The 25816-nt window shown below is 40.5% G+C and overlaps 1 protein-coding gene across 1 annotated transcript in view; it reads right to left on the bottom strand.

Annotated features, from left to right (window-relative positions):
* Window positions 1-25816, bottom strand: part of pip4k2ca (phosphatidylinositol-5-phosphate 4-kinase, type II, gamma a) — a 51629-nt gene that overhangs the window by 21129 nt on the left and 4684 nt on the right. Inside the window, exons 5-6 of the mRNA XM_062053508.1 lie at window positions 8065-8211; window positions 7937-7975 (exon numbers count right to left, since the gene is read on the bottom strand). Of these exons, the coding sequence (XP_061909492.1) occupies window positions 7937-7975; window positions 8065-8211 (186 nt within the window). The remainder of the gene's footprint in view (window positions 1-7936; window positions 7976-8064; window positions 8212-25816) is intronic.

The following is a 25816-nucleotide window of genomic DNA, read 5'->3' as shown; positions in this document are numbered from 1 at the left end:
ACTGCAATAAACAGAGCAATTGAGAGGAGACACAAACACGACACACAACAAACCAAAAGTAGTGAAACAAAAATTAATATTATCAACAACAGTATCAATAGTAGTTACAATTTCAACATAGCAGTGATTAAAAATCTCTCATTGACATAATCATTAGACATTTATAAAAATAAAAATAAATGAACAATAGTGTCACAGTGGCTTACACTTGCATCGCATCTCATAAGCTTGACAACACACTGTGTCCAATATTTTTACAAAGATAAAATAAGTCATATTTTTGGTTCATTTAATAGTTAACAAATTTACATTATTGCAATCAGTTGATAAAACAATGTCCTTTACAATTATAAAAGCTTTTTACAAAAATCTACTACTCTGCTTGCATGTCAGCAGACTGGGGTAGATCCTGCTGAAATCCTATGTATTGAATGAATAGAGAATCGTTTTGAATCGGGAAAAAAATCGTTTTTGAATCGAGAATCGTGTTGAATTGAAAAAAAAAAATCGATTTTGAATGGAATCGTGACCCCAAGAATCAATATTGAATCGAATCGTGGGACACCCAAAGATTCACAGCCCTACAAACTAACCATAACAAACCAAAATAAAACAAACACTTACTGTAATATTTTCACTCTTGCTGGGGTGCCGACAGACGGGACACTCACATAATTCCGTTTAGATGAATAATCAATCACAGTCCTCATGAAGGGTTACAAAAAAAGTTTCTGCAGGGAGTGTTTTTTGGGGTCTATATCGCCATACTTGAAAGTCAACCAGCCAGTACATCCATGGCCACATTTGTCTACTACCAGGTGAGAGATGCATGAATTATGATCTACAATTTACTTTTAGCAAATTCAGGTCATGACATGTAAATGGAGTATTGTTAGCGCTTTCTGGATGTTTTTAGAGAGTATAATGAGCGCAACAGAGGACCCTAGATCAGTTGACTCAATTGCTAGCTATTTATTTACGATTTCGACTGCATAAAAAACAGCCAAGCTTATGTGTTGTTGTCTTACATAAGGATTGTGAATGATAAACAGCACATCTCTTTCAAATGTTTGCATATTTCCAGTATGACTGATCTAAACAATCTACGGAACTTAACGAAGGTAATCGGAGCGAAATATTCAAAAAGGCTGACTGAATGTAACATTTTGTGATGTTTAAACAGTGTTTTCACATCCTTTGTGGATTGCAAATACAATTGGATATGATTTAATGTATGAGACACAAATAAGCATATAAAGTCAACTTGTTTTTCCACTCTATTGGTACTTTAAATGGTAACATGAAAACAGGAGACAAATGTCTTTCCCAGTTAAAAAACAACATACCCCAATCTAAACATATATAAACACATTACAATCTGAGCAACTATGACATTCAATTTTGCACATTGAATCTAAAGATGATCGATCCTTCCTCAGAGGAAAAGAGAGTAACGGTATCAAAATCTCACGGTATAAAGGCCTCGGTACGATGTTATTATGGAATATGTAAAAAAAAAAAAAAAGATTTAAAAATGTTAGTGTGTAAAATGAAGTGCCAGGAATGTTTAGGATAAACACACTTACTGTAATCGAAGACAAACATAATGCTAAAATGCTCTAATCATACTTCAAAACATGTATTTCTAAGTGCAAAGAATAGTGCAGGGACATCCACTGTTTCAAGGAAATATTGAAAAAAAACTTACAGTTGATGTTTTTAAAATGACAATGTGTATAACATTGTGTAAAACAATAATGTTCAGTGCCCTCCACTGTGGACATGTTTATATCAGTTGGAAAAATGCTGTTTCTCAGAAAAGTTCATAAACAATTTAACTTTTAATAATGTAAATACCTCACAAACTGAGGTTTGGCTTCAAAAAATATATTTTCTTGGTGATGATTTAAGAGGTGGCAATTTGTCCAGGGTGTACACTGCCTTTTGCCTGAGTGTAGCTGGATGGAATCCATCCACTCTGTCGCCTTGGAAATGCTCGAGACGAAAGTAGTGCACCTTGATTTGCAGAACGCAGACTTTTTTACCTCCACCAAAGAGGATATGTTTTCGCCAGGATTTGTTTGTTTGTTAGCAACATAACTGAAACGGTTATAGAGAAAAATAATTCTTCTCATTTACTTCAACTACACTTCACTTCTTGCTTAAGGCATTCCACGCCTGCCACCTTGTTAGCCCCACAGTGCGCAGAGGATTTCGGAAGATGTAGTTTATTTTCAGACCCGGCTGACGCTAAAGTGCCAGAAAAAAACTACACATCAAGTTTTTGTTTGATACTATCACAAGTCACAGCATTATTGTGAAGACTTTTAAACCGCAATACCTACAAAACTATTACATGCCTAGTTTTTATGGAGCGCTCAAGTATCGCAGAACAGAGTAGGACATCTGAAGTAATGCATATTAATCATAGATTTTATTTGTTACACACTTCTCATTTAAGTAAATCTTTAAAGTGCTTCAGTAGAAACTAATATTTACAACAATAATAGTTTAACTATTAAAACAGATAAATTCACCTTTGCCGCAATAGACAACAAAATACATAAACCTTGTGGTTCAATTTTCTCCGGTAAAATACAACCAACTTTAAAGGGGAACTGCATTTTTGGGGGAATTTTGCGTATCGTTCACAATCATTATGAAAGACATGATGACGGATGGATTTTTAAAAAATGCATTCGAAATAGCAAATAAACGTAAATAAAAGTCACCTTAGAGCGCAGCCAATGGGAGCTCCTCTATTTCACCCATGAAATCCAATAAATAACCATTCAAAAACTGGCAACAATACTCAATTAACATTTCATGATTTCAATATTAACCAAGTATTAGTGATATTTTTATTATAAGCGCAAATGCAGATAAACGATTTTAGTGGCGCCGTGATCACTACCGTATGTTCCTATGTTTACATAGAGTGGTCTGCTGCTTCCTTGCTCCCTGGAAGTTTATTCTATATCAGGGGTGTCAAACTCATTTTCACTGAGGGCCACTTCACAGTTATGGCTGTCTTTTGAGGGCAGCTTGCAACAGTGAGTAATAAATGAATATAAATGTATCAGGATTCGCCTCATGATATTATTATACAATTGCATATGCAGTTGATCATTATATATTTTTACATACTCTGTAAAAAAAAAAACCAAAACAATCTTTACACTGGCAGCTCAGTCGCCAGAGTTTCATCATTAAATTAACTGTGTTTTTACAGCGTATTACTGTAAATGGCAAAATGGTACCACTGTTTTTTATGGCAAAATTCTGGCAAATAAGCAGCCAGTTTTTTTTAACGTAAAATATACGCTTGTTGTTTTGATGGTGTATTATAAATGGAAGAACAGTTGTATGTTTTTTTTAACTGTAAAATTCTGGCGACTGAGCAGTTTTTTTCCCCGTAAAATGTATCGTCATTTTTACAAAGTACAATTTAAAGGCCTACTGAAACCCACTACTACCGACCACGCATGCAGTCTGATAGTTTATATATCAATGATGAAATCTTAACATTGCAACACATGCCAATACGGCCAGGTTAACTTACAAAGTGCAATTTTAAATTTCCCGCTAAACTTCCGGTTGAAAAACGTCTATGTATGATGACGTATGCGGGTGACGTCAATAGTCAAACGGAAGTATTAAGAACCCATTGAATCCAATACAAAAAACTCTGTTTTCATCTCAAAATTCCACAGTATTCTGGACATCTGTGTTGGTGAATCTTTTGCAATTTGTTTAATGAACAATGAAGACTGCAAAGAAGAAAGTTGTAGGTGGGATCGGTGTATTAGCGGCTGGCTATAGCAACACAACCAGGAGGACTTTGACTTGGATAGCAGACGCGCTAGCCGGCGACCGCACGGATGATCGGGTGAAGTCCTTCGTCCTTCTGTCGATCGCTGGAACGCAGGTGAGCACGGGTGTTGATGAGCAGATGAGGGCTGGCTGGCGTAGGTGGATAGCTAATGTTTTTAGCATAGCTCTGTGAGGGCCGGTTGCTAAGTTAGCTTCAATGGCGTCATTAGCAACAGCATTGTTAAGCTTCGCCAGGCTGGAAAGCATTAACCGTGTATTTACAGGTCTATGGTTTAATAGTATTGTTGATCTTCTGTCTATCCTTCCAGTCAGGGGCTTATTTCGTCTGTTTCTATATGCAGTTAAGCACGATGCTATCACGTTAGCTCTGTAGCTAAAGTGTTTCGCCGATGTATTGTCGTGGAGATAAAAGTCACTGTGAATGTCCATTTCGCGTTCTCGACTCTCATTTTCAAGAGGATATAGTATCCGAGGTGGTTTAAAATACAAATCCGTGATCCACAATAGAAAAAGGAGAGAGTGTGGAATCCAATGAGCCAGCTTGTACCTAAGTTACGGTCAGAGCAAAAAAAGATATGTCCTGCACTGCACTGTAGTCCTTCACTCTAACGTTCCTCATCCACGAATCTTTCATCCTCGCTCAAATTAATGGGGTAATCGTCGCTTTCTCAGTCCGAATCGCTCTCACTGCATTGAAAACAATGGGGAAATGTGAGGAGCCCTTCAGCCTGTGACGTCACGCTACTTCCGGTACAGGCAAGGCTTTTTTTTATCAGCGACCAAAAGTTGCAACTTTATCGTCGATGTTCTCTACTAAATCCTTTCAGCAAAAATATGGCAATATCGCGAAATGATCAAGTATGACACATAGAATAGATCTGCTATCCCCGTTTAAATTAAAAAAAATAATTTCAGTAGGCCTTTAATGGATAACTTGCTCTGAAATTATAAAAAAGTAAATCAGATATTTTTTTGTTTACTTTAACAAAAGAAGGTTGTAATGTATATTATATTTGTTACAACTGTGTTGGCCTGCGATGAGGTGGCTACATGTCTAGGGTCTACCCTGCCATCTGTGCAGCTGTGATAGGCTTCAGCCCCCCCGCGACCCCGCTAGGGACAATCTGTAGAAAATGGATAGAAGGTTTATTAGGAAACCCGAAACTAATAGTTCATTATTGCAACAGATTATAACTACTTTACCACCTAAATTCATACAAATGCAACTACCATTACAATATTAACATGAACAACATTGTTATTACAGATTCATCAGATTTGAGTATTTATTTTCATTGAAAGAAAAAAAATTAATTTATGATAATATAATATTTGTTATATTATTATATAATATTAGATATAAATATATGCATTTGCATGCAGTGCATGTATTTTTTTAATGTCACAGCGGAAAGAATAAATACATCTAATAAAAAAGATAAAGTACTTTACTGAAGCATATTACTTCCAGGCTTTCGCGGGCCACATAAAATGATGTGCCGGGCCAGATCTGGGCCCCGGGCCTTGAGTTTGACACCTGTGTTCTATATCATAAATCATGCATCTCACCTGGACAGAAGAAGTCTGATTAGGCATTACGACAAGTTGGTACATTTTGACAGCCATTTAGGACTCGGAAATGGCCAGAACAACACGAAAACACTCTTGGCATTTTTTTTTTAAATAATGCGCCACGTATGCCTAAAATAATACAAAAATCGTAAATATCATACATGTGCCCGTTACTACATTACATATATACTTACATCATGTATATAAAACCTCGATGAAGGTGTTTGGATGTTTTTTCAAGGGCTTGGTAGGTGGATTTGCGCAGCTCCCAAAGGCTCCAATGTAAGCAAACTTTTGATCGCATTAATTTAATATTTAGAATGCAAAAAAAAAATTGTGAACGATAGGCAAAATTCCAAAAAAGTGCAGTTCTCTTTTAAGCGCAGTCTGCAGGCTAACCATCCAGACATCTACACAACAGTAAGTAGGCTAAAGCTAATATCTCGAAATCACTTTACTGAACTGTTGTTACTTTTAAAGACAGTATAGCAGAAGCAAGGCCACTTACTCTACTACAATTGTTGTTGTACCCCATGGGCGACATTGCCTGTAAATAAACTAAGATACCCACACAGTGCGAATTCGATGTCCTCGGCACGCTGTTCAGTAATTGCACCATTTGACAACCCAAAAGACCAGATTTAAATAATAATAATAATAATGGATTAGATTTTATATCGCGCTTTTCTATTGTTAGATACTCAAAGCGCTCACAGAGAAGTGGAAACCCATCATTCATTCACACCTGGTGGTTGTAAGCTACATTTGTAGCCACAGCTGCCCTGGGGTAGACTGACGGAAGCGAGGCTGCCAGTTTGCGCCTACGGCCCCTCCGACCACCACCTATCATTCATTCATCATTCATTCACCAGTGTGAGCGGCACCGGGGGCAAAAGTGAAGTGTCCTGCCCAAGAACACAACGGCAGCGATTTGGATGTCAAGAGGCAGGAGCAAACCTGCAACCCTCAGGTTTCTGGCACGGCCGCTCTACCCACTACGCCATGCCGCCCATAGATTCGATTAGATTTGTCATTTTTCAAGCTAACACGCAAAGAAAGACAGGTTTGCGACATTATACGCACGCTTGCACACACACAAATATACATAGACTTGACCAAAAGCAAAAATACAGGTATCCAAACTCAAAAAAAGAAAAAAAGTGGAATAACTACACCCTGTCTACAAATGAATAAACGATACAAAAATAATAATAAAAAATATAACAAAAATAATGATTAATAAACATGACAAAACATGCTTGTGGGAACATACATTTTACTTAACGTATTTTTCGGATTATAAATCGCTCCGGAGTATACGTCGCACGGGCCGAAAATGCATAATAAAGAAGGAAAAAAAACATATATACGTCGCACTCGAGTATAAGTCGCATTTTTGGGGGAAATTTATTTTATAAAATCCAACACCAAGAATAGACATTTGAAAGGCAATTTAAAATAAATAAAGAATAGTGAACAACAGGCTGAAAAAGTGTACGTTATATGACACATAAATAACCAACTGAGAACGTGCCTGGTATGTTAACGTAACATATTATGGTAAGAGTCATTAAAATAACTATAACATATATAACATGCTATACGTTTACCAAACAACCTGTCACTCCTGATCGCTAAATCCGATGAAATCTTCTTCCTCGTTGTCGCTCCTGGTATGCGGCGCTAGCGTCCTTTCTTTCTGCTGCTCGATCGCCGTTTTCTGCTGCATATTTCACTACGTCCAGCTTGTAAACTGCAGTATATGATTTCCTTTTCAGTGCCATTTTTGTTCAGCCCTTCTCAGTTTTTATAAGTTACCGCCAATGTTGAAATGATCCATTTTAATAGCTACGGCAGTAGCATATAGCAGTTAGCATCCCATGACCCACAATGCACTTCTGCCATGATCCTCCCCCGCCGAATTCTTATTGGTTGACATGTGTGTGACGATTGCTGACGCGTGTGTGACGATTGCTGACATTTGCTTCGTCTCTTCTGTGAATTAGATAAATAATATTATTTGATATTTTACGGTAATGTGTTAATAATTTCACACATAAGTCGCTCTGGAGTATATGTCGCACCCACGGCCAAACTATGAAAAAAAACTGCGATTTAATAATCCGAAAAATACGGTATATTTTTACTTATTTTACCCATTACTTGTTAATTATCATCCCCAAAGGCATTTCTTTACCAAGAATAAGTATCATGAATGTTAGAAACTGTTCCCACACTTAACAAGTTTTCACCTGAGATGTTGCAAGTAGCTATGCTGACATGTTTCTGTCTGGAAAAACACGAGTGATAACCTCTTTGACGACAACTTTTGTTGTTTACATTTGTTCACAAATCACTGCATCTATAATTGAAATGGTAGGCTGTTTGCCCTGGTTTAGTTAAAACTGGTTTGAAATGTTCAATAAGAGACACAGTGGGGAAAAGTAACGTGTGTAACGATTTACAAAACAACACGTGTAACACAGTAACTGTAAAATAAAAAGTTCAAAAGATGAGTAGCATATTTTACCCGTTCTTTGTCGCTTGCTTCACGATCCACCATAGAACCCTGCAGGGAAAACAAAAAAAGAATACAATTTATTTCCACATTGTTTTAGACTAAAAAAAATATGTCAGCAGCAGCAGAGTTCCCCTCACCTTTAGGTCATATTTCCTGTGTACCACCAGTCTGTGGCTGAACATGTTCCTCATGACGATCAGGTAGGTCTCCTCACTCTCCACGCTGACCCGGTACATTCCCAAGAACTGTGGCAGCAGGGTGCTACCGTGACACTTCACTATGTGCTAGGAGGGGTGGAAACAATGTTATACAACCTTAGTAGTCATTTTGGGGAAGTTTACATCCTAAACTTCAGGATGACCTCTCATCCTTTGTTGTAAGCATCCTCACAATTAAATATAACAAATTGCTTTTGCGTTTTTATGACATTTTCAAACCTTCCCATTTTACCCTTTATTGAAATACAAATATCAAAAGAAACTTAAATGTTGTTACGACAATCTCCAGGAAAATCTTTGTGCCGTTAAGGTGGCTATAGTCTGTGACAAGAAAAAACTGATGCAGTTAATACAGGTCAGTATAACGAACGCCAGACAACTGCCCCTAAAGCGTAAAGACTAATACAAGAACCTAGAAGCTACACACATTATGACTTCATTCACAGCAAGTGAAAAAATTTAACAGAACTGCCATTATCCCTCTCCTGCCCAGTTGTATGTGGGTTGTGTAACTGCTGGCAACACATTCCAACAAGTCAGGCCTATTTCTTCCAATTAGCCATGCAAAAATGTGTTCAAACTCAAAAGGATTAAAACAAGCTGATCATAAACAAGGGGTTATGTCTTCAACACACTAACATGATTTTACTTGTTTATTTTGTTCCTGCATGGGAACTAGGGTTGTCAAAAGTATCGATACTTTGCACCAGTTTTTTTTAGTATCATAAGTACCTAAAACTAGGGGTGTAACGGTATGTGTATTTGTATTGAACCGTTTCGGTACGGGGGGTTCGGTTCGGTTTGGAGGTGTACCGAACGAGTTTCCACACAAACATATTAAGCTAAGCTAAAGTCTTAACAAGCTGCTCCGCTTCCTTCTGCCTGTCTCTGTCAGTACTCTACACAGCACCCAGCTTTGTCCCACCCACACAACCATCTGATTGGTTACATACAGAGCGGTAACAGCCAATCAGCAGTGCGTATTCAGAGCGGTAACAGCCAATCAGCAGTGCGTATTCAGAGCGCATGTGGTCAGTGCTTAGCGTTTAGCAGGTAAGCATCAGGCAGCGGACTCTCCCCAAATTATAATAAACACCTCCCAGTCAACTACTAGTAACATCACTATGAGCCCGTTGACGTTCTAGAAATATAAACTGCAGCTCAGCTCGCTCGCAGTCCTGGCTTGAGGTGAAGGCTAATTCGCTTTTAGCGTAACGTTAGCTCATTTTGCGGTGTGTGTGTTACGGACGGCAAAGCCCTTTCTGTCTGTTATTTCACTTTACCTTTTTCTGTGTTAATTGAGCTGTGTTGAAGCAGCAAAAAAGGACATTATGTTAAATGAAGAGTTTCTGTTTCTGATAGTTGATATAATAATGTAACTGCATCATAAAGCCTACATGAAATCCATGGTGTTCAGGGATTGCTATTGTACTATTTTTTCAGCTATAGTTACATTAATCATTAGTAATGGAGCAGCCTAGTTTTGAATGGCAGGGTCCCTGCTATCACATGTTGATAAAAATATAACATTTACATAATAAAAATCAACTACAGGCTTCCCAAATGCTGTTATAAATTAAGCATGATGAGTTGACTTGAAACTGTTTAATGTTGCACTTTTTATATGTAGAAGATAAGTTTTGTCATTTTATTTAATCTGAGCAACAACTTGAGACAGTTTAATGTTGATTAACGTGGGCAGAATTATTATAGTGTTCCCAATGTTAAAAGGATAAATCCATTGTTTACAAATTTGGTAAATAAATAACCAACAAATGTATATTTTGTTGTTTTCTTACTGTACCGAAAATGAAACGAACCGTGACCTCTAAACCGAGGTACGTACCAAACTGAAATTTGTGTGTACCGTTACACCCCTACATAATACTGTATAATACTTTCCCCCCCGGCGAGCCGAGTCAATTTTGAGTGAATGAGCATAGTCTGCAACGGAGACGAACGCCTGCTGTCTTAAATAAATTAAGCAGTGTTTCCATATATTGACTTATTTGTCGAAGCCCGTCACAAATGCGGATTTGTGCGCTTCTGGTTCCCCTTCACCCAATAACAATTTACTACGGAACTGTGACAAAGTAGCATAACGGTAGGTGCGGCGTACAGTAATTTTGCTTCACAACACACATTACACATGCCTGGTTTGCCAGAGACTAGGATGTAGCAGAAATTATCTATGTAGCACTTTAGAGACTTTGACACTATATTTAGCAAGTAGAGGTACATATTAAAAGTGAAAAAACCCAGAGAGTGTGCATTACCCCAGCATGCACAAAACCACCAGAAGCGTGCAACCCAAACTTGATCACTTCTTTAAGCGCTGAGAAAACACAGCTAAGCGATACTCTTCTGTCGTTTGACAACACTTTGAACACCACTAAAGGTAAGGGCTCGAAGTGATGCCCCTTCATTGGCAACTCCTTCACCTTCACTAAGAGGCTACTGGACCAGAAGCGAAGTGGCCGCCTTGCTTGCTTGAAGAGATCGACCATCATCTCAGTTCCACCTTCAGTGACACTGCAAGAGACCAGGAGCCTGGCCCTTGCAAGGCACTGGTGACACCTCCAAGACCGGTGTCCCAATTCAACAGTGATGAGCCCACCCTGGCAGAAGTAAAGGAAGGTGTCAAAGCTGCAAGATCTTGTTTGGTTACCGGCCACAGTGGTGTACCCTTTAAGGTCTAAAAGCAGTGTCCACAGCTTCTCAAACGTCTGTGGAAGATTCTGGAGGCGATATAGCGGAGAGGAAGAGTCGCAAGTCAGTGTAGACATGCTGAAGGCTTTTGGATCCCAAAGAAAGAGAACACCAGTAGCGAGCAGTTCCGCATAATTTCCCTGCTTAGCGTTGAGGGCAAGATTTTCTTTAAGATCGTGTCCTAAAGGCAAACTGAGTTCCTCTTGAAGAACGCTTACATAGACACCTCTGCCCAGAAGGGGGGAATTCCTGGAGTGCCTGGGTGCCTGAAGCATACAGGAGTGGTGATGTAATTGATCTAGGAGGCAAGGGAAAGGAGATTTGGCAACTCTCTGGCTTGACCTAACCAACGCTTATGGTTTGATTCCACACAAACTTGTAAAAACAGCACTGACAAGACACCACGTTCTTATGAAGATCTACAACCTCATCATGGACTATTACAATGATTTTAGCGCAAGAGTCTCCTCAAGCCAAGTAACATCTGCCTGGCATCGCCTGGAGAGGGGCATAATCACCGGCTGTACAATCTCGGTGTCACAATTCTCTTTGGCCATGAACATGATAGTCAAGTCGGCAGAGGTTGAATGCAGAGGGCCAAAATCAAGATCTGGGACCTGACAGCCCCCCATAAGAGCCTTTATGGATGACTTGACAGTGATGACCACATCCGTGCCTGAGTGCAGGTGGGTCCTTCAGGGGCTTGAACGGCTCGGCACGTGGGCAAGGATGAGCTTCAAGCCAGCTAAGTCCAGGTCTCTAGTCCTGAAAAAAGGTAAAGTGGCCGATCACTTTTGCTTTACAATTGGAGGGAATAAGATTCCAACGGTAACCGAAAGACCCGTTAAGAGCCTGGGCAAAATGTTTGACAGCTCCCTGAAGGATGCAGCGGCTTTGTAGCAGACCAAGAGCAACCTTTCGTCTTGGCTTACAGCCGTCGACAAATCTGAACTCCCGGGAAAGTTCCAAGGCCTGGATCTACCAGTATGGAATCCTGCCCAGAATACTGTGGTCTGTGGTAATCTATGAGGTACCATTGAAAATGGTAGAGGCACTAGAGAGGACTATCAGTCAGTTCCTCAGTCAGGACCTTGAGCAGCATTTCCCTATATGGCCAATCCACCAAGCTGCATCACCCTCTCAGTGGCCTCTCGGAGCGATTCAAAATCACCCACGCCAGCAAGGTGTTAATGTACACGGACTGCGCAGATGTCAAGGTGACCTCAGCAGGAATTGTTGTTAAGACTAGGAGGAATTGGCAGGCACAAGAAGCCGTAAGCAGAGCGGAGGCACGGCTAATGCACAAGACTTTGGTGGGTACTGTGGCAATAGGTAGGGCAGGCCTTGGTAGCTTTCCTAAGCCACGATACGACCGGGCCTGCGGCAAGGAGAAGCACCAACTGGTCCAAGACAGGATCCGAGCAGAGTTGGAAGAAGAACGTCGCAGCAACATGGTCAGCATGTCCAAGCAAGGGACGTGGACAAGGTGGAAGTATGCAGAACTTCTGGAAAGCTGAACCTCTGCGCACAAAGTTCCTCATTCAATCGGTGTACAATGTTCTCCCAAGCCCGGTCAACCTGCACACCTAGGGCAATATTGTTTATAAACTTAGGAAATACGTCCATGGACAGAGTAGAACTTTAATTATGACTAATGTATGACCCTGTAACTACTTGGTATTGGAATGTTACCAAAATGAGTAGTATAATCTAAAACTAACGTAAAGTATCCAAACAAAATAAAAATAAGTGCTTATTACATATTAACAGAAGTGTAGACAGAACATGTTAAAACAGAAAGTAAGCAGATATTAACAGTACATGAAGAAGTAGAGTAATAATGCATCCAATTTCTACTGCTCGTCCCTCATAATTTGAACAAAATAATACAATGGGAAATTACATTATGTTACTGCATAAGTCAGCAGCCAGGAGCCTTTGTTTGCTTATTTACTACTAAAGCACTTTGAATTGCCTTGTGTACAAATTGTGCTCTAAAAATATACTTACCTTGCCATGCCTTACTAAAAGATAATTATTTAATGCCAAAATTGTTATTTGATTGCAATAATAAATGTATGTTTAATGTATCATAATATTTTATGTTAAAATAATAATGAGATTTTATTGTGGTCCTCTTTATTTTAAAAAGTATCAAAATATAATTAGGTACCTGTACCAAAATATTGGTTTTGGGAAAATCTTACAAATAATTGATTACCCACTTCTCCTCATATTATCAATTAGGTTTGGCATTATCTACAACTGCGGAATGAAATAAACTTATTGTATGAGAACTTCAGTAAAATGTTGGGATCTGCCAACAATTGTAATTCCACTGGATGCTGAACGGCGCAGCCATGGAACCCATCCGCAGTATGGCAATACCCACTGGGGTTCTGTTGCGGCTCTGTCGTGCAGCAAAATTGTGCAGACTTTGACGAAATCTCACAAAAATCACGTGATAAGAGGAGTTGTAGTAATGCAAACCACAAACAGTTTATTCTGTTGCACAGACACACACACCAACCACTTTCAAGCTTTCCCGGCCCCGTATCAGCTTGTATTTGACACAGGTCTCCATATCCCCATATAGCAGCCTGGGATATGCTTGTAAATGATTTTTTAATTTTGAACCGCCAGAGTCAGCATGTCCTCATCCATTTGTGTCAAAGAGATGAAATTACATCTGAAAACCTTTCACAAGTTGACTTCATTTCCGACACCGCCCATTAGGTCGTTTCAAAGAGTAAAACACGATACGCTTTGAAAACGAGTATTATATTTTGAAAGTAAACCTCCCTCCATCCATTTTCTACCGCTTGTCCCTCTCAGGGTCGCTGGGGGGCTGCAGCCTATCCCAGCTGTACTCGGGCGGAAGTGATAGTTTATTTTGTTTTTATGCATCATTTCCTGTTCAACACAAGCATCCATCCGGGAGGGAAGCAGGCTAAGCAGAGAAGCCCAGACTTTCCTCTCTCCAGCTATTTTGTCCAGCTCTACCCGGGGGATCCCGAGGCATTCCCAGTCCAGCTGGGAGACATTGTCTCTCCACCGTGTCCTGCACTTGAAAGTACTGACACATGCAAAGTGCTGACACATGCAGATTCTAGCGAACCTGAACAAATGTGTTGCGGTCATTGGCAAATAAAGAAGCTCTGCCTATATTTAGCGCAGGAATGCGCAATGGCACTGCCATGTTGGTGCCGTTCTGCAGCGGCATAAACTGATCATATTGACTTGAATAGAAACGGAACAAATCTGTCACCGTTCTACTGCCGTTACGCATCCAGTGGAAATTCGGGGTATAAGGTTCTTTCCTCAACTACAAACCCCGTTTCCATATGAGTTGGGAAATTGTGTTGGATGTAAATATAAACGGAATACAGTCAAATAATAGTTAACTTAGAATTTCATGGCGGCAACACGTGCCAAAGTAGTTGGGAAAGAGCATGTTCACCACTGTGTTACATGGCCTTTCCTTTTAACAACACTCAGTAAACGTTTGGGAACTGAGGAGACACATTTTTTAAGCTTCTCAGGTGGAATTCTTTCCCATTCTTGCTTGATGTACAGCTTAAGTTGTTCAACAGTCCGGGGGTCTCCGTTGTGGTATTTTAGGCTTCATAATGCGCCACACATTTTCAATGGGAGACAGGTCTGGACTACAGGCAGGCCAATCTAATACCCGCACTCTTTTACTATGAAGCCACGTTGATGTAACACGTGGCTTGGCATTGTCTTGCTGAAATAAGCAGGGACGTCCATGGTAACGTTGCTTTGATGGCAACATATGTTGCTCCAAAACCTGTATGTACCTTTCAGCATTAATGGCGCCTTCACAGATGTGTAAGTTACCCTTGTCTTGGGCACTAATACACCCCCATACCATCACAGATGCTGGCTTTTCAACTTTGCGCCTATAACAATCCGGATGGTTCTTTTCCTCTTTGGTCCGGAGGATACGACGTCCACAGTTTCCAAAAACAATTTGAAATGTGGACTCGTCAGACCACTGTATCAGTCCATCTTAGATGAGCTCAGGCCCAGCGAAGCCGACGGCGTTTCTGGGTGTTGTTGATAAATGGTTTTCGCCTTGCATAGGAGAGTTTTAACTTACACTTACAGATGTAGCGACCAACTGTAGTTACTGACAGTGGGTTTCTGAAGTGTTCCTGAGCCCATGTGGTGATATCCTTTACACACTGATGTCGCTTGTTGGTGCAGTACAGCCTGAGGGATCGAAGGTCACGGGCTTAGCTGCTTACGTGCAGTGATTTCTCTAGATTCTCTGAACCCTTTGATGATATTACGGACCGTAGATGGTGAAATCCCTAAATTCCTTGCAATAGCTGGTTGAGAAAGGTTTTTCTTAAACTGTCCAACAATTTGCTCACGCATTTGTTGACAAAGCGGTGACCCTCGCCCCATCCTTGTTTGTGAATGACTGAGCATTTCATGGAAACTACTTTTACACCCAATCATGGCACCCACCTATTCCCAATTTGCCTGTTCACCTGTGGGATGTTCCAAATAAGTGTTTGATGAGCATTCCTCAACTTTATCAGTATTTATTGCCACCTTTCCCAACTTCTTTGTCACGTGTTGCTGGCATCAAATTCTAAAGTTAATGATTATTTGCAAAAAAAAAAAAGTTTATCAGTTTGAACATCAAATATGTTGTCTTTGTAGCATATTCAACTGAATATGGGTTGAAAATTATTTGCAAATCATTGTATTCCGTTTATATTTACATCTAACACAATTTCCCAACTTATATGGAAACGGGGTTTGTAGTTCTATTATGAACGTTCATTTTTTAGACCAAATATCAAATGTTAAATACAATATTCAATATACAATATATTTAACTCATTTCTCACTGAATGCTCCTGTGGAAATTAAAATTATCATATGTGGGTCAATTCCCCATACATATGGTAGAGAAGTAGAAACAGCCTTTGGCATGCGCACATTTGGAAAATCTCTTTGACAAAAGCTTTTTTTAGCTGCTGAAAGGCCGAAGGTGACAGATGGAAAAAAGTAGGACATGTAGCAGACAGTAGAGATGAGTGGCTTTTGCTTCCGCTATACCATGGCTAGAGACCACCCAGACAGGCCTTAGCTAATAAGTGACATCATTGTCATTGGACATTCTGAATACAGCCACATATTTTGCTGCATTACCTATAACAGCAAGGTCCTACTTCAAAATAATGTTTCCTTTAACTGATACTGATACTGTATCACGTTAATTCCATTTTCAAATTTATAAAAACACAAGTGAAAAAGTATTGCATTAGAGCAGTGGTTCTCAAACTTTTTTCACCGAGTACCACCTCAGCAAACATTTGGCTCTCCAAGTACAACCTTAATGACCAACAGTAAGATACAGTAGCATAGTAAGCCTAAATATTCATTAAAAACAAGGCCAAGGTTTCAATTAACAATTCTGTTAAATATTTTTGGGGATTGTAACATTACACACAGTTTGAACAGTAACACTGTGTTTGAATATTTAATTAAGTGATTCTTTGGCATACCACTAGATCAGACCTGGGCATTCTGCGGCCCGCGGGCCGCATCCGGCCCTTTGTACGTCCCTGTCCGGCCCGCGTGAGGCCAATTATAAATTACAAAATACATTTTAAAAAGTATCTATTTCGAGTGTGCAATACAACGGTGCTGCTTTTGTTTTTAAATAGCGTTATTTGTATTACTTCCGTGTGGACGTATGCTCATGCGCGCAGCGGCAATCACAAATTACAAAATACATTTAAAAAAACATCTTTGTTGTGCGTGCAGTACAACTGTGCTGCTTTTATTTTGAAAAGTGGTATTTATGGGCGTGTGTCCTGTGAGGGAAGGCGCACAGCGACAAGTGATGCCCGGTTATCCCAGAGACGCTAAAAAGAGAAAAGTTGATGACAAATGGCGTGTTTTCAACAAGACATGGACTGCCAAGTAAAGGTAAAGCCGTGTGCTTAAAGGCCTACTGAAAGCCACTACTACCGACCACGCAGTCTGATAGTTTATATATCAATGATGAAATCTTAACATTGCAACACATGCCAATACGGCCGGGTTAACTTATAAAGTGACATTTAAAACTTCCCGGGAAATATCCGGCTGAAACATTGCGGTATGATGACGTATGCGCGTGACGAAGTCCGAGTAACGGTTATGGTACCCCGTAGAATCCTATACAAAAAGCTCTGTTTTCATTTCATAATTCCACAGTATTCTGGACATCTTTTGCAATTTTTTTAATGAACAATGAAGGCTGCAAAGAAGACAGTTGTAGGTGGGATCAGTGTATTAGCAGCAGACTACAGCAACACAACCAGGAGGACTTTGTTGGAGCGCTAGCCGCGCTAGCTGTGCTAGCCGCCGACCTCACCTTGACTTCCTACGTCTCCGGGCCGCCAAACGCATCGGGTGAAGTCCTTCGTCCTTCTGCCGATCGCTGGAACGCAGGTGAGCACGGGTGTTGATGAGCAAATGAGGGCTGGCTGGCGTAGGTGGAGAGCTAATGTTTTTAGCATAGCTCTGTGCAGTCCGGTTGCTAAGTTAGCTTCAATGGCGTCGTTAGCACAGCATCGTTAACCTTCGCCAGCCTGGAAAGCATTAACCGTGTATTTACATGTCCACGGTTTAATAGTATTGTTGATTTTCTATCTATCCTTCCAGTCAGGGGTTTATTTCTTTTGTTTCTATATGCAGTTAAAGCAAGATGCTATCACGTTAGCTCGTAGCTAAAGCATTTCGCCATGTATTGTCGTGGAGATAAAAGGCACTGAATGTCCATTTCGCGTTCTCGACTCTCATTTTCAAGAGGATATAATATCCGAGGTGGTTTAAAATACAAATCTGTGATCTACAATAGAAAAAGGAGAGTGTGGAATCCAATGAGCCAGCTTGTACCTAAGTTACGGTCAGAGCGAAAAAAGATACGTCCATCGCTGCCTCTCAAGTCATTCACTGTAACGTTCCTCATCTACGAATCTTTCATCCTCGCTCAAATTAATGGGGTAATCATCACTTTCTCGGTCCGAATCTCTCTCGCTCCATTGTAAACAACGGGGAATTGTGAGGTATCCTAGCTCCTGTGACGTCACGCTACTTCCGGTACAGGCAAGGCTTTTTTTTTATCAGCGAGCAAAAGTTGCAAACTTTATCGTCGATTTGCTCTACTAAATCCTTTCAACAAAAATATGGCAATATCGCGAAATGATCAAGTATGACACATAGAATGGATCTGCTATTCCCGTTTAAATTCAAAAAAATCATTTCAGTAGGCCTTTAATTGTGGTACACACGTTGCTGCGTTTAAAGAATATAGTGTAACGACCTGCTGAAGTTGATGTTGTCTTCTTGAGTTGCGTAAATGAGGAGTGAGGAGACGTGCGTGTGGAAGGAACGAGATAAGTTGAGCTGTGTTAGCTTGCTCAATAAAAGTTTAAAAAGAGCGTCAGACTTGGTGTGCACTTCTTCTGGACGCTACAATTGGCGGCAGAAGTAAAACTTTGCGCATACTGCACTGTTTGTGTGCTACGTCATCGGGAGGTACATGCCACGTGAGGAGCTCGCCGCAAAGAGAGAGAGAGAGAGAGAGAGAGAGAGAGAGAGAGAGAGAGAGAGAGAGAGAGAGAGAGAGAGAGAGAGAGAGAGAGAGGCAGCGTTTACAGGTGCAGCCACGCTGCTTGCCATGGGGGAATTCCGCCCTCAATGAAGGTTTGATGGCAAGGCGAACTGGGAGGCATTTCATCCCACTTCTGACATCAATTGTAGCGTCCAGAAGAAGTGCACACCAAGTCTGATGCTCTTTTTAAACTTTTATTGAGCATGCTATACTAACACAGCTCAACTTATCTCGTTCTTTCCAAAAGGAAAACCAATCCTCACTCCTCATTTCCGCAACAGCAACGCTTCCTCCTTCTTCGCCATTCACCTTACAGGCGTGCTACGTTCACAACAAAGAGGATGCAGGATAAAGTGACAGAAATTGAAATTTTTGCATTGTATTACACATCAGGAAGTGTTGTGTAAGAAAGTGTTAAAAATAAAACCATCAAAAGCCATCTGCTTTTGTATAAAGATAAGTTAGGTTAAATGAAAATATTATTATTATTGTTATCTATCTTACGGTATATCAAAAATAATTTGAGCAAAATTTAATTGAAATGTTGTCGGTGTGGCCCTCCAGCAGTGCTCGGGTTGCTCATGCGGCCCCCGGTAAAAATTAATTGCCCACCCCTGCACTAGATGGAGCCCGCGTACAACTAGTGGTACACATACCACAGTTTGAGAATCTCTGCATTAGAGCATGTCCGGAATAGGTGTGTTTTGCTGTTATATGTGGGAGCCCATCCCAAGACTAGTACAACCTATGACATGGACAGAATTGTACAAACCCTGTTTCCATATGAGTTGGGAAATTGTGTTGGATGGAAATATAAACGGAATACAATGATTTGCAAATCCTTTTCAACCCATATTCAATTGAATGCACTACAAAGACAAGATATTTGATGTTCAAACTCATAATTTTATTTATTTAAAAAAAATAAATAATTAACTTAGAATTTCATGGCTGCAACACGTGCCAAAGTAGTTGGGAAAGGGCATGTTCACCAAAGTGTTACATGGCCTTTCCTTTTAACAACACTCAGTAAACGTTTGGGAACTGAGGAGACACATTTTTTAAGCTTCTCAGGGGAATTCTTTCCCATTTTTGCTTGATGTACAGCTTAAGTTGTTCAACAGTTGGGGGGTCTCCGTTGTAGTATTTTAGGCTTCATAATGCGCCACACATTTTCAATGGGAGACAGGTCTGGACTACACGCAGGCCAGTCTAGTACCCGCACTCTTTTACTATGAAGCCACGTTGATGTAACACGTGGCTTGGCATTGTCTTGCTGAAATAAACAGGGTATGGTATGGTATGGTAACGTTGCTTGGATGGCAACATATGTTGCTCCAAAACCTGTATGTACCTTTCAGCATTAATGGCGCCTTCACAGATGTGTAAGTTACCCATGTCTTGGGCACTAATACACCCCCATACCATCACAGATGCTGGCTTTTCAACTTTGCGCCTATAACAATCCGGATGGTTCTTTTCCTCTTTGGTCCGGAGGACACGACGTCCACAGTTTCCAAAAACAATTTGAAATGGGGACTCGTCAGACACAGAACACTTTTCCACTTTGTATCTGTTCTTTGGCAGAGTTTTTATTAACCGGCAAACACACAGAGAGCAAGTGCATACAAAGTGGAATGAAAATGATAAACAGTACAACAGTGCCATCTATTGGAAAAACTACTGCATTACAACACTCCCACTTAGTTTTTCAATTACAAAGTCCCTTTAAATAATATTATAGAGCCGTGCTCTCCTTTACAATAATAATATGTCAAACAACAACAAAATATTTTTGTTTTTTACATTGTTTTCACAGGAACTCTTTTAGTTTGTTTACAATAATTTCACTGAAACTCTTTCACACATTTTTTTTTTTTTTTTTTTAACTTGCTTTGATCAGGCAGCGTTCGGCGTACACCTGTCAAGCACAACTAACCACTTAATCTAAATAAGGAAAAGTCCAATCTCACCTCTGAGATATTCAAACTTCTGTCTAGGCAGTGGTTTGGTAAATATATCCGCTTTCATGTCATTTGTTGGACAATATTGCAGTTCTATTTGTCCATTTTGCACACATTCACGGATGTAGTGATAGCGAATGTCTATGTGTTTGGTCCTGGAGTGGTTCACAGGATTCTTCGCGATTGCGATGGCTCCTTGGTTGTCTTCCAGGATCACTGTGGACATAGTTTTCACTCCGAGATCACTCAGTAATCTTTTTAGCCAGATTCCTTCTTGAGCGGCTTGACTGAGTGCGATGTACTCCGATTCTGCTGTTGAAAGTGCAACTGTTGCTTGTTTCTTGCTGAGCCAGCTCACTGCTCCTCCACTCAGTAGAAAAACGTTGCCTGTTGTTGAGCGTCGGTCATCCTGATCTCCAGCCCAGTCAGCATCTGAGAATCCAATCAAAGCTCCAGAGTCTGACTGCTCATACTTGAGAGCAAAGTTCACTGTCCCTTTCAAGTATCGATGTATCCTCTTCACAGCGGTCATATGTGCAGCATCTGGATTTGCGTTGAACTTTGACACAGCACTCACTGCTTGAGCTATGTCTGGTCGTGTGGCCATTGCAGCATACAGTAGACTTCCCACCATTGACTGATAGGTATACTGGTCCACTTGCTTACTGACACCATCGCTCTTTCTCAATTTGACATTGGTATCAGCAGGAGTTGCCACAGGATTTGCATTATCCATTCCATATTTCTGAAGTATGGCTTCAATGTAATGCTTCTGATGAAGAATTACACGATTCTTCTCTTTATCTTGGATCACAGAGATGCCCAGGATATAGGACAGTTCTCCCATGTCTTTCATCTTGTACCGCTCCTTGAGAGCCACTTTGAGTTTGTTCATGCTCTCAATTGACTCTGTTATCACAATCAAATCATCGACGTAAACTGCGAGTATCTCAAGCTCTTTTCTTGATCTCACGAACACACAGGGGTCTGATGTGCTTTGCTTGAATCCAATTTCCATCATGAATTCTGTGAAAGCCTTGCTCCAGCAGCGAGGAGACTGCTTCAGTCCATAGATTGATTTTTTTAGTTTGCATACCAGGTGTTCCTGCCCTGGTTTGATGTAGCCCTCTGGCTGCTCCATGTAGATTTCTTCTTCCAGGTGCCCATTAAGGAATGCAGTTACAACATCCATCTGGTGTACATGTAAATTGTTTTGAATGGCAAAGGACAATAATGTACGAATAGAGCTGAAACGTACCACAGGTGAAAATGTTTCATCATAGTCAGCACCATACAACTGTGAGTAGCCCTTGGCAACGAGCCTGCACTTGTATCTCTCCACTCTTCCATCACTATGATGCTTGACTCTAAACACCCATCTCGATCCTACTGCCTTTCTTTCTCTTGGTAAATTCACCAAGTCCCACGTCTCATTTTCAAGCAGTGACTCATATTCCAAGTCAGCCGCCTCCTGCCATTCTTTTGCATTAGGACTCACCAATGCTTCTTTTAGTGTGATTGGCTCTGTCACACGACACATATTGGCATGATGATCAACAGTCACTATATCAACAAACTCATCATATCCAAATCTCCTTGGAGCCTTTCTGATTCTTCCACTTGTTCTGACAGTGCTGTCAACTGTGACTTTATCATGTTGTGTTTCATTCTCATCTGTTTGTATGGTTATCTCATTCTCTGAACAGAATACTTTCATTTCCTGCTTCCAGCTGAAGTTTGATTCATCGAAGATGACATCACGACGGATTAGAATCCTCCTCTTCTCTTCATCATACAGGCGATATCCCTTGGCATTGTTTGCATATCCCACAAAACGAAGCTTTACAGCCTTTTTGTCCAGTTTCCTTCTTTCTTCATCTGGGATATGTGCATAAGCAATACAGCCAAACACATTCATGTGACTCATGTCAGGTTTCTTTCCACACCATTTCTCATAGGGTGTCTCTTCCTTCAGAACAGCTGTGGGCAGCCTGTTCTGTATGTAAGCTGCGGTGGCTACAGCCTCTGCCCAGAACATCTTTGACAACTTTGCATGTGAAAGCATGCTTCTAGCTGCTTCAAGTAATGTCCTGTTTTTTCTTTCTGCAACACCATTTTGTTGTGGTGAGTGAGGTACAGTCATTTCATGGTGGATGCCTTGAGACTTCAAATATTCTTGAAACTCCTTTGATGTGTACTCACCACCATTATCTGTCCTCAGCCTTGTGACGCTTAGACCAGACTCATTTGAGAATGTTCTCTCAAATTCCTTGAATTTGCTTAGCACCTCATTTTTTTGTTTCAAGAAGTATACCTTGCAGCATATTGTGTAATCATCAATGAAAGTCACAAAATATTTTGCTCCACCTATAGATTCAGTCTGCATGGGACCACAGACATCACTGTGAATCAGCTGCATCTTGCGTTTGGAACGAATTCCTCCAATCGACTTGAATGGCTTCTTAGCCAACTTGCCTTCCACACATCCTTCACAGAAGGGAATCTCTTTATCTGCAGAAAAGTTCACTCCGTTCACCAGATATTTGAGTTCTTTAAGCTTGGTAGTGTGACCAAGGCGCTGGTGCCACAGGCTGGCCGCTACAGAAGCACTGTGACATACAGTTTCACTTCCTTTAATATCCAGCTGATATAGTCCATCAGCTCTTTGTGTTCCCATTCCTTGAAGTGTTCCACTTTTTCCACGTATGTAGCAACGAGACTTTCTGAACTGCACTGTATTCCCTTTCTTGGTAGCAGCTCCCACTGAGAATAAATTCCCAGACAGCTTTGGAACATACAGCACATCATACATTGTGACATTTTTTACATCACTTAATTTAAAAGTCATTTTCAGGTTGACATTTCCAATTCCTAGGGCGTCAACCACCCTGCCGTCACCCAGTTTCACAGACTGTGATTTCGTGAACTGCTGGTATTCTTTAATAATGTCTTTATCACACGTCATGTGTTTGGATGCTCCAGAATCAATTAACCACTCAGCCTGTTGTGGTCTGTCACTGTTTGCATCCCTGATCACAAAGGCACTTTCAGAGGAATCTTCTTCATCCTCACACATCATGTGCTTGGCCTTGTGAATTTTCCTTTTTGGTTTGTTTTTCAAGGTTGGACATTCACGCTTGATATGGCCTTCTCTACCACATTTGTAACATCTCCATTTGCTTTTGTCTGCTGCTCCCACTGTCTTGGAGCTATCCTGCACATTTTCCCGAAATTGTGATGACATGGCGGATGCACCACCTGACGTAGCACCACTGGAATCATTAGCATTCACTCGCTTTTGCTCTTCATTTATTAATGCTTGCTGAACAAACTTCAGTGTCAGGCTGTCAATCTTTGTTTCTAGTGCAGTGACAATTGTAGCATAACTTGGTGGCAAGCTACCCAACAGTGTTACAATTTGGTCTTCCTCCTCAATTACAGATCCAATTGCCGATAGCTGATCAGTTAGCTCCTTCATTTGTTTTAAATGATCAGTTAAAGCCTCTCCTTCCTTCATTTCACATCTGAAATATCTTTTCTTCAGAAACAGTTTATTAGCCAAAGTATCCCTCTCAAAAAGGGCTTTCAGCGTGGTCCACGCCTCTTTGGGAGTTTGACAGTTTGTTATCAGGTACAACTGGGGTGTACTTACATTTAGCACTAACATAGAGAACGCTTTCTCTCTCCGTCTTGTGAATTCCACCTGTGCTGCTGCGTTAGCATCTGCGGCTAGCGTCTCCGTCTCCATTAGCATGCCCCATAGTCCTTTAGCCTTTAGCAAGTGTTCCATCTGAAACTTCCATGTTGCCCAATTCTCTGGTCCGCTCAGTCTGTCAATAAACATCTTATCCTCCATTGTGAGCTCCCACAATACCGTTTATCTTCACACAAAGTCCGTGCACAACAACTTTTTAGCGACGATCTGGGCCCATAACCTGTTCTTTGGCAGAGTTTTTATTAACCGGCAAACACACAGAGAGCAAGTGCATACAAAGTGGAATGAAAATGATAAACAGTACAACAGTGCCATCTATTGGAAAAACTACTGCATTACAACAGTATCGGTCTATCTTAGATGAGCTCAGGCCCAGCGAAGCCGACTGCGTTTCTGGGTGTTGTTGATAAACGGTTTTCGCCTTGCATAGAAAAGTTTTAACTTGCACTTACAGATGTAGCGACCAACTGTAGTTACTGACAGTGAGTTTCTGAAGTGCTCCTGAGCCCATGTGGTGATATCCTTTACACACTGATGTCGCTTGTTGATGCAGTACAGCCTGAAGGATCGAAGGTCACAGGCTTAGCTGCTTACGTGCAGTGATTTCTCCAGATTCTCTGAACCCTTTGATGATATTACGGACCGTAGATGGTGAAATCCCTAAATTCCTTGCAATAGCTGGTTGAGAAAGGTTTTTCTTAAACTGTTCAACAATTTGCTTACGCATTTGTTGACAAAGTGGTGACCCTCGTCCCATCCTTGTTTGTGAATGACTGAGCATTTCATGGAATCTACTTTTATACCCAATCATGGCACCCACCTGTTCCCAATTTGCCTGTTCACCTGTGGGATGTTCCAAATAAGTGTTTGATGAGCATTCCTCAACTTTCTCAGTATTTATTGCCACCTCTCCCAACTTCTTTGTCACGTGTTGCTGGAATCAAATTCTAAAGTTAATGATTATTTGCAAAAAAAAATGTTTATCAGTTTGAACATCAAATATGTTGTCTTTGTAGCATATTCAACTGAATATGGGTTGAAAATTATTTACAAATCATTGTATGCCGTTTATATTTACATCTAACACAATTTCCCAACTCATGGAAACGGGGTTTGTATGTATATATGTAATTTTTTTAAATGTGTATTCTATTTAGGGCTGTCAAATGATTATTTTGTTTAATCAGATTATTCACATTTTGGAATTTGGATTTATCATCATTAATCACAAGTGATTACTCGCTTACATAATTGAAATTAGCTGAAGAAAAGACTCCAAAATTGTACAAATGCGATTTTATTGTCAGACTGTCTTCCAGGAATTGTTTTACACGTTTGACATGAATGCATGTCGTTTATTTGCACAAAACTTGGTCACAGTTGTATCTAAAGTTCTTTCAGGCTGTATTTTGGAGTGAAATTGGTCAGCGAGCATACTAGTCTGAGTCTCTTCACTCATTTTTGTACTGACTTATGCATTGATCTGATCACTAACCGTGTAGCAGTGAAGGTAAAAAGGTTTGTACGATCAATTTGCATGACTAATTTAAGTGTGTACATGATTAATGTGATAATCCATCCATCCATTTTCTAACGCTTTTCTCTTTCGAGGTCACGGGGGGTGCTGGAGCCTATCTCAGC

The sequence above is a fragment of the Entelurus aequoreus genome, linkage group LG07 (genome assembly GCF_033978785.1).
Source record: "Entelurus aequoreus isolate RoL-2023_Sb linkage group LG07, RoL_Eaeq_v1.1, whole genome shotgun sequence".
In the NCBI taxonomy this organism is placed as follows: domain Eukaryota; kingdom Metazoa; phylum Chordata; class Actinopteri; order Syngnathiformes; family Syngnathidae; genus Entelurus; species Entelurus aequoreus.
This window is presented reverse-complemented; position numbering and strand designations above follow the sequence as displayed.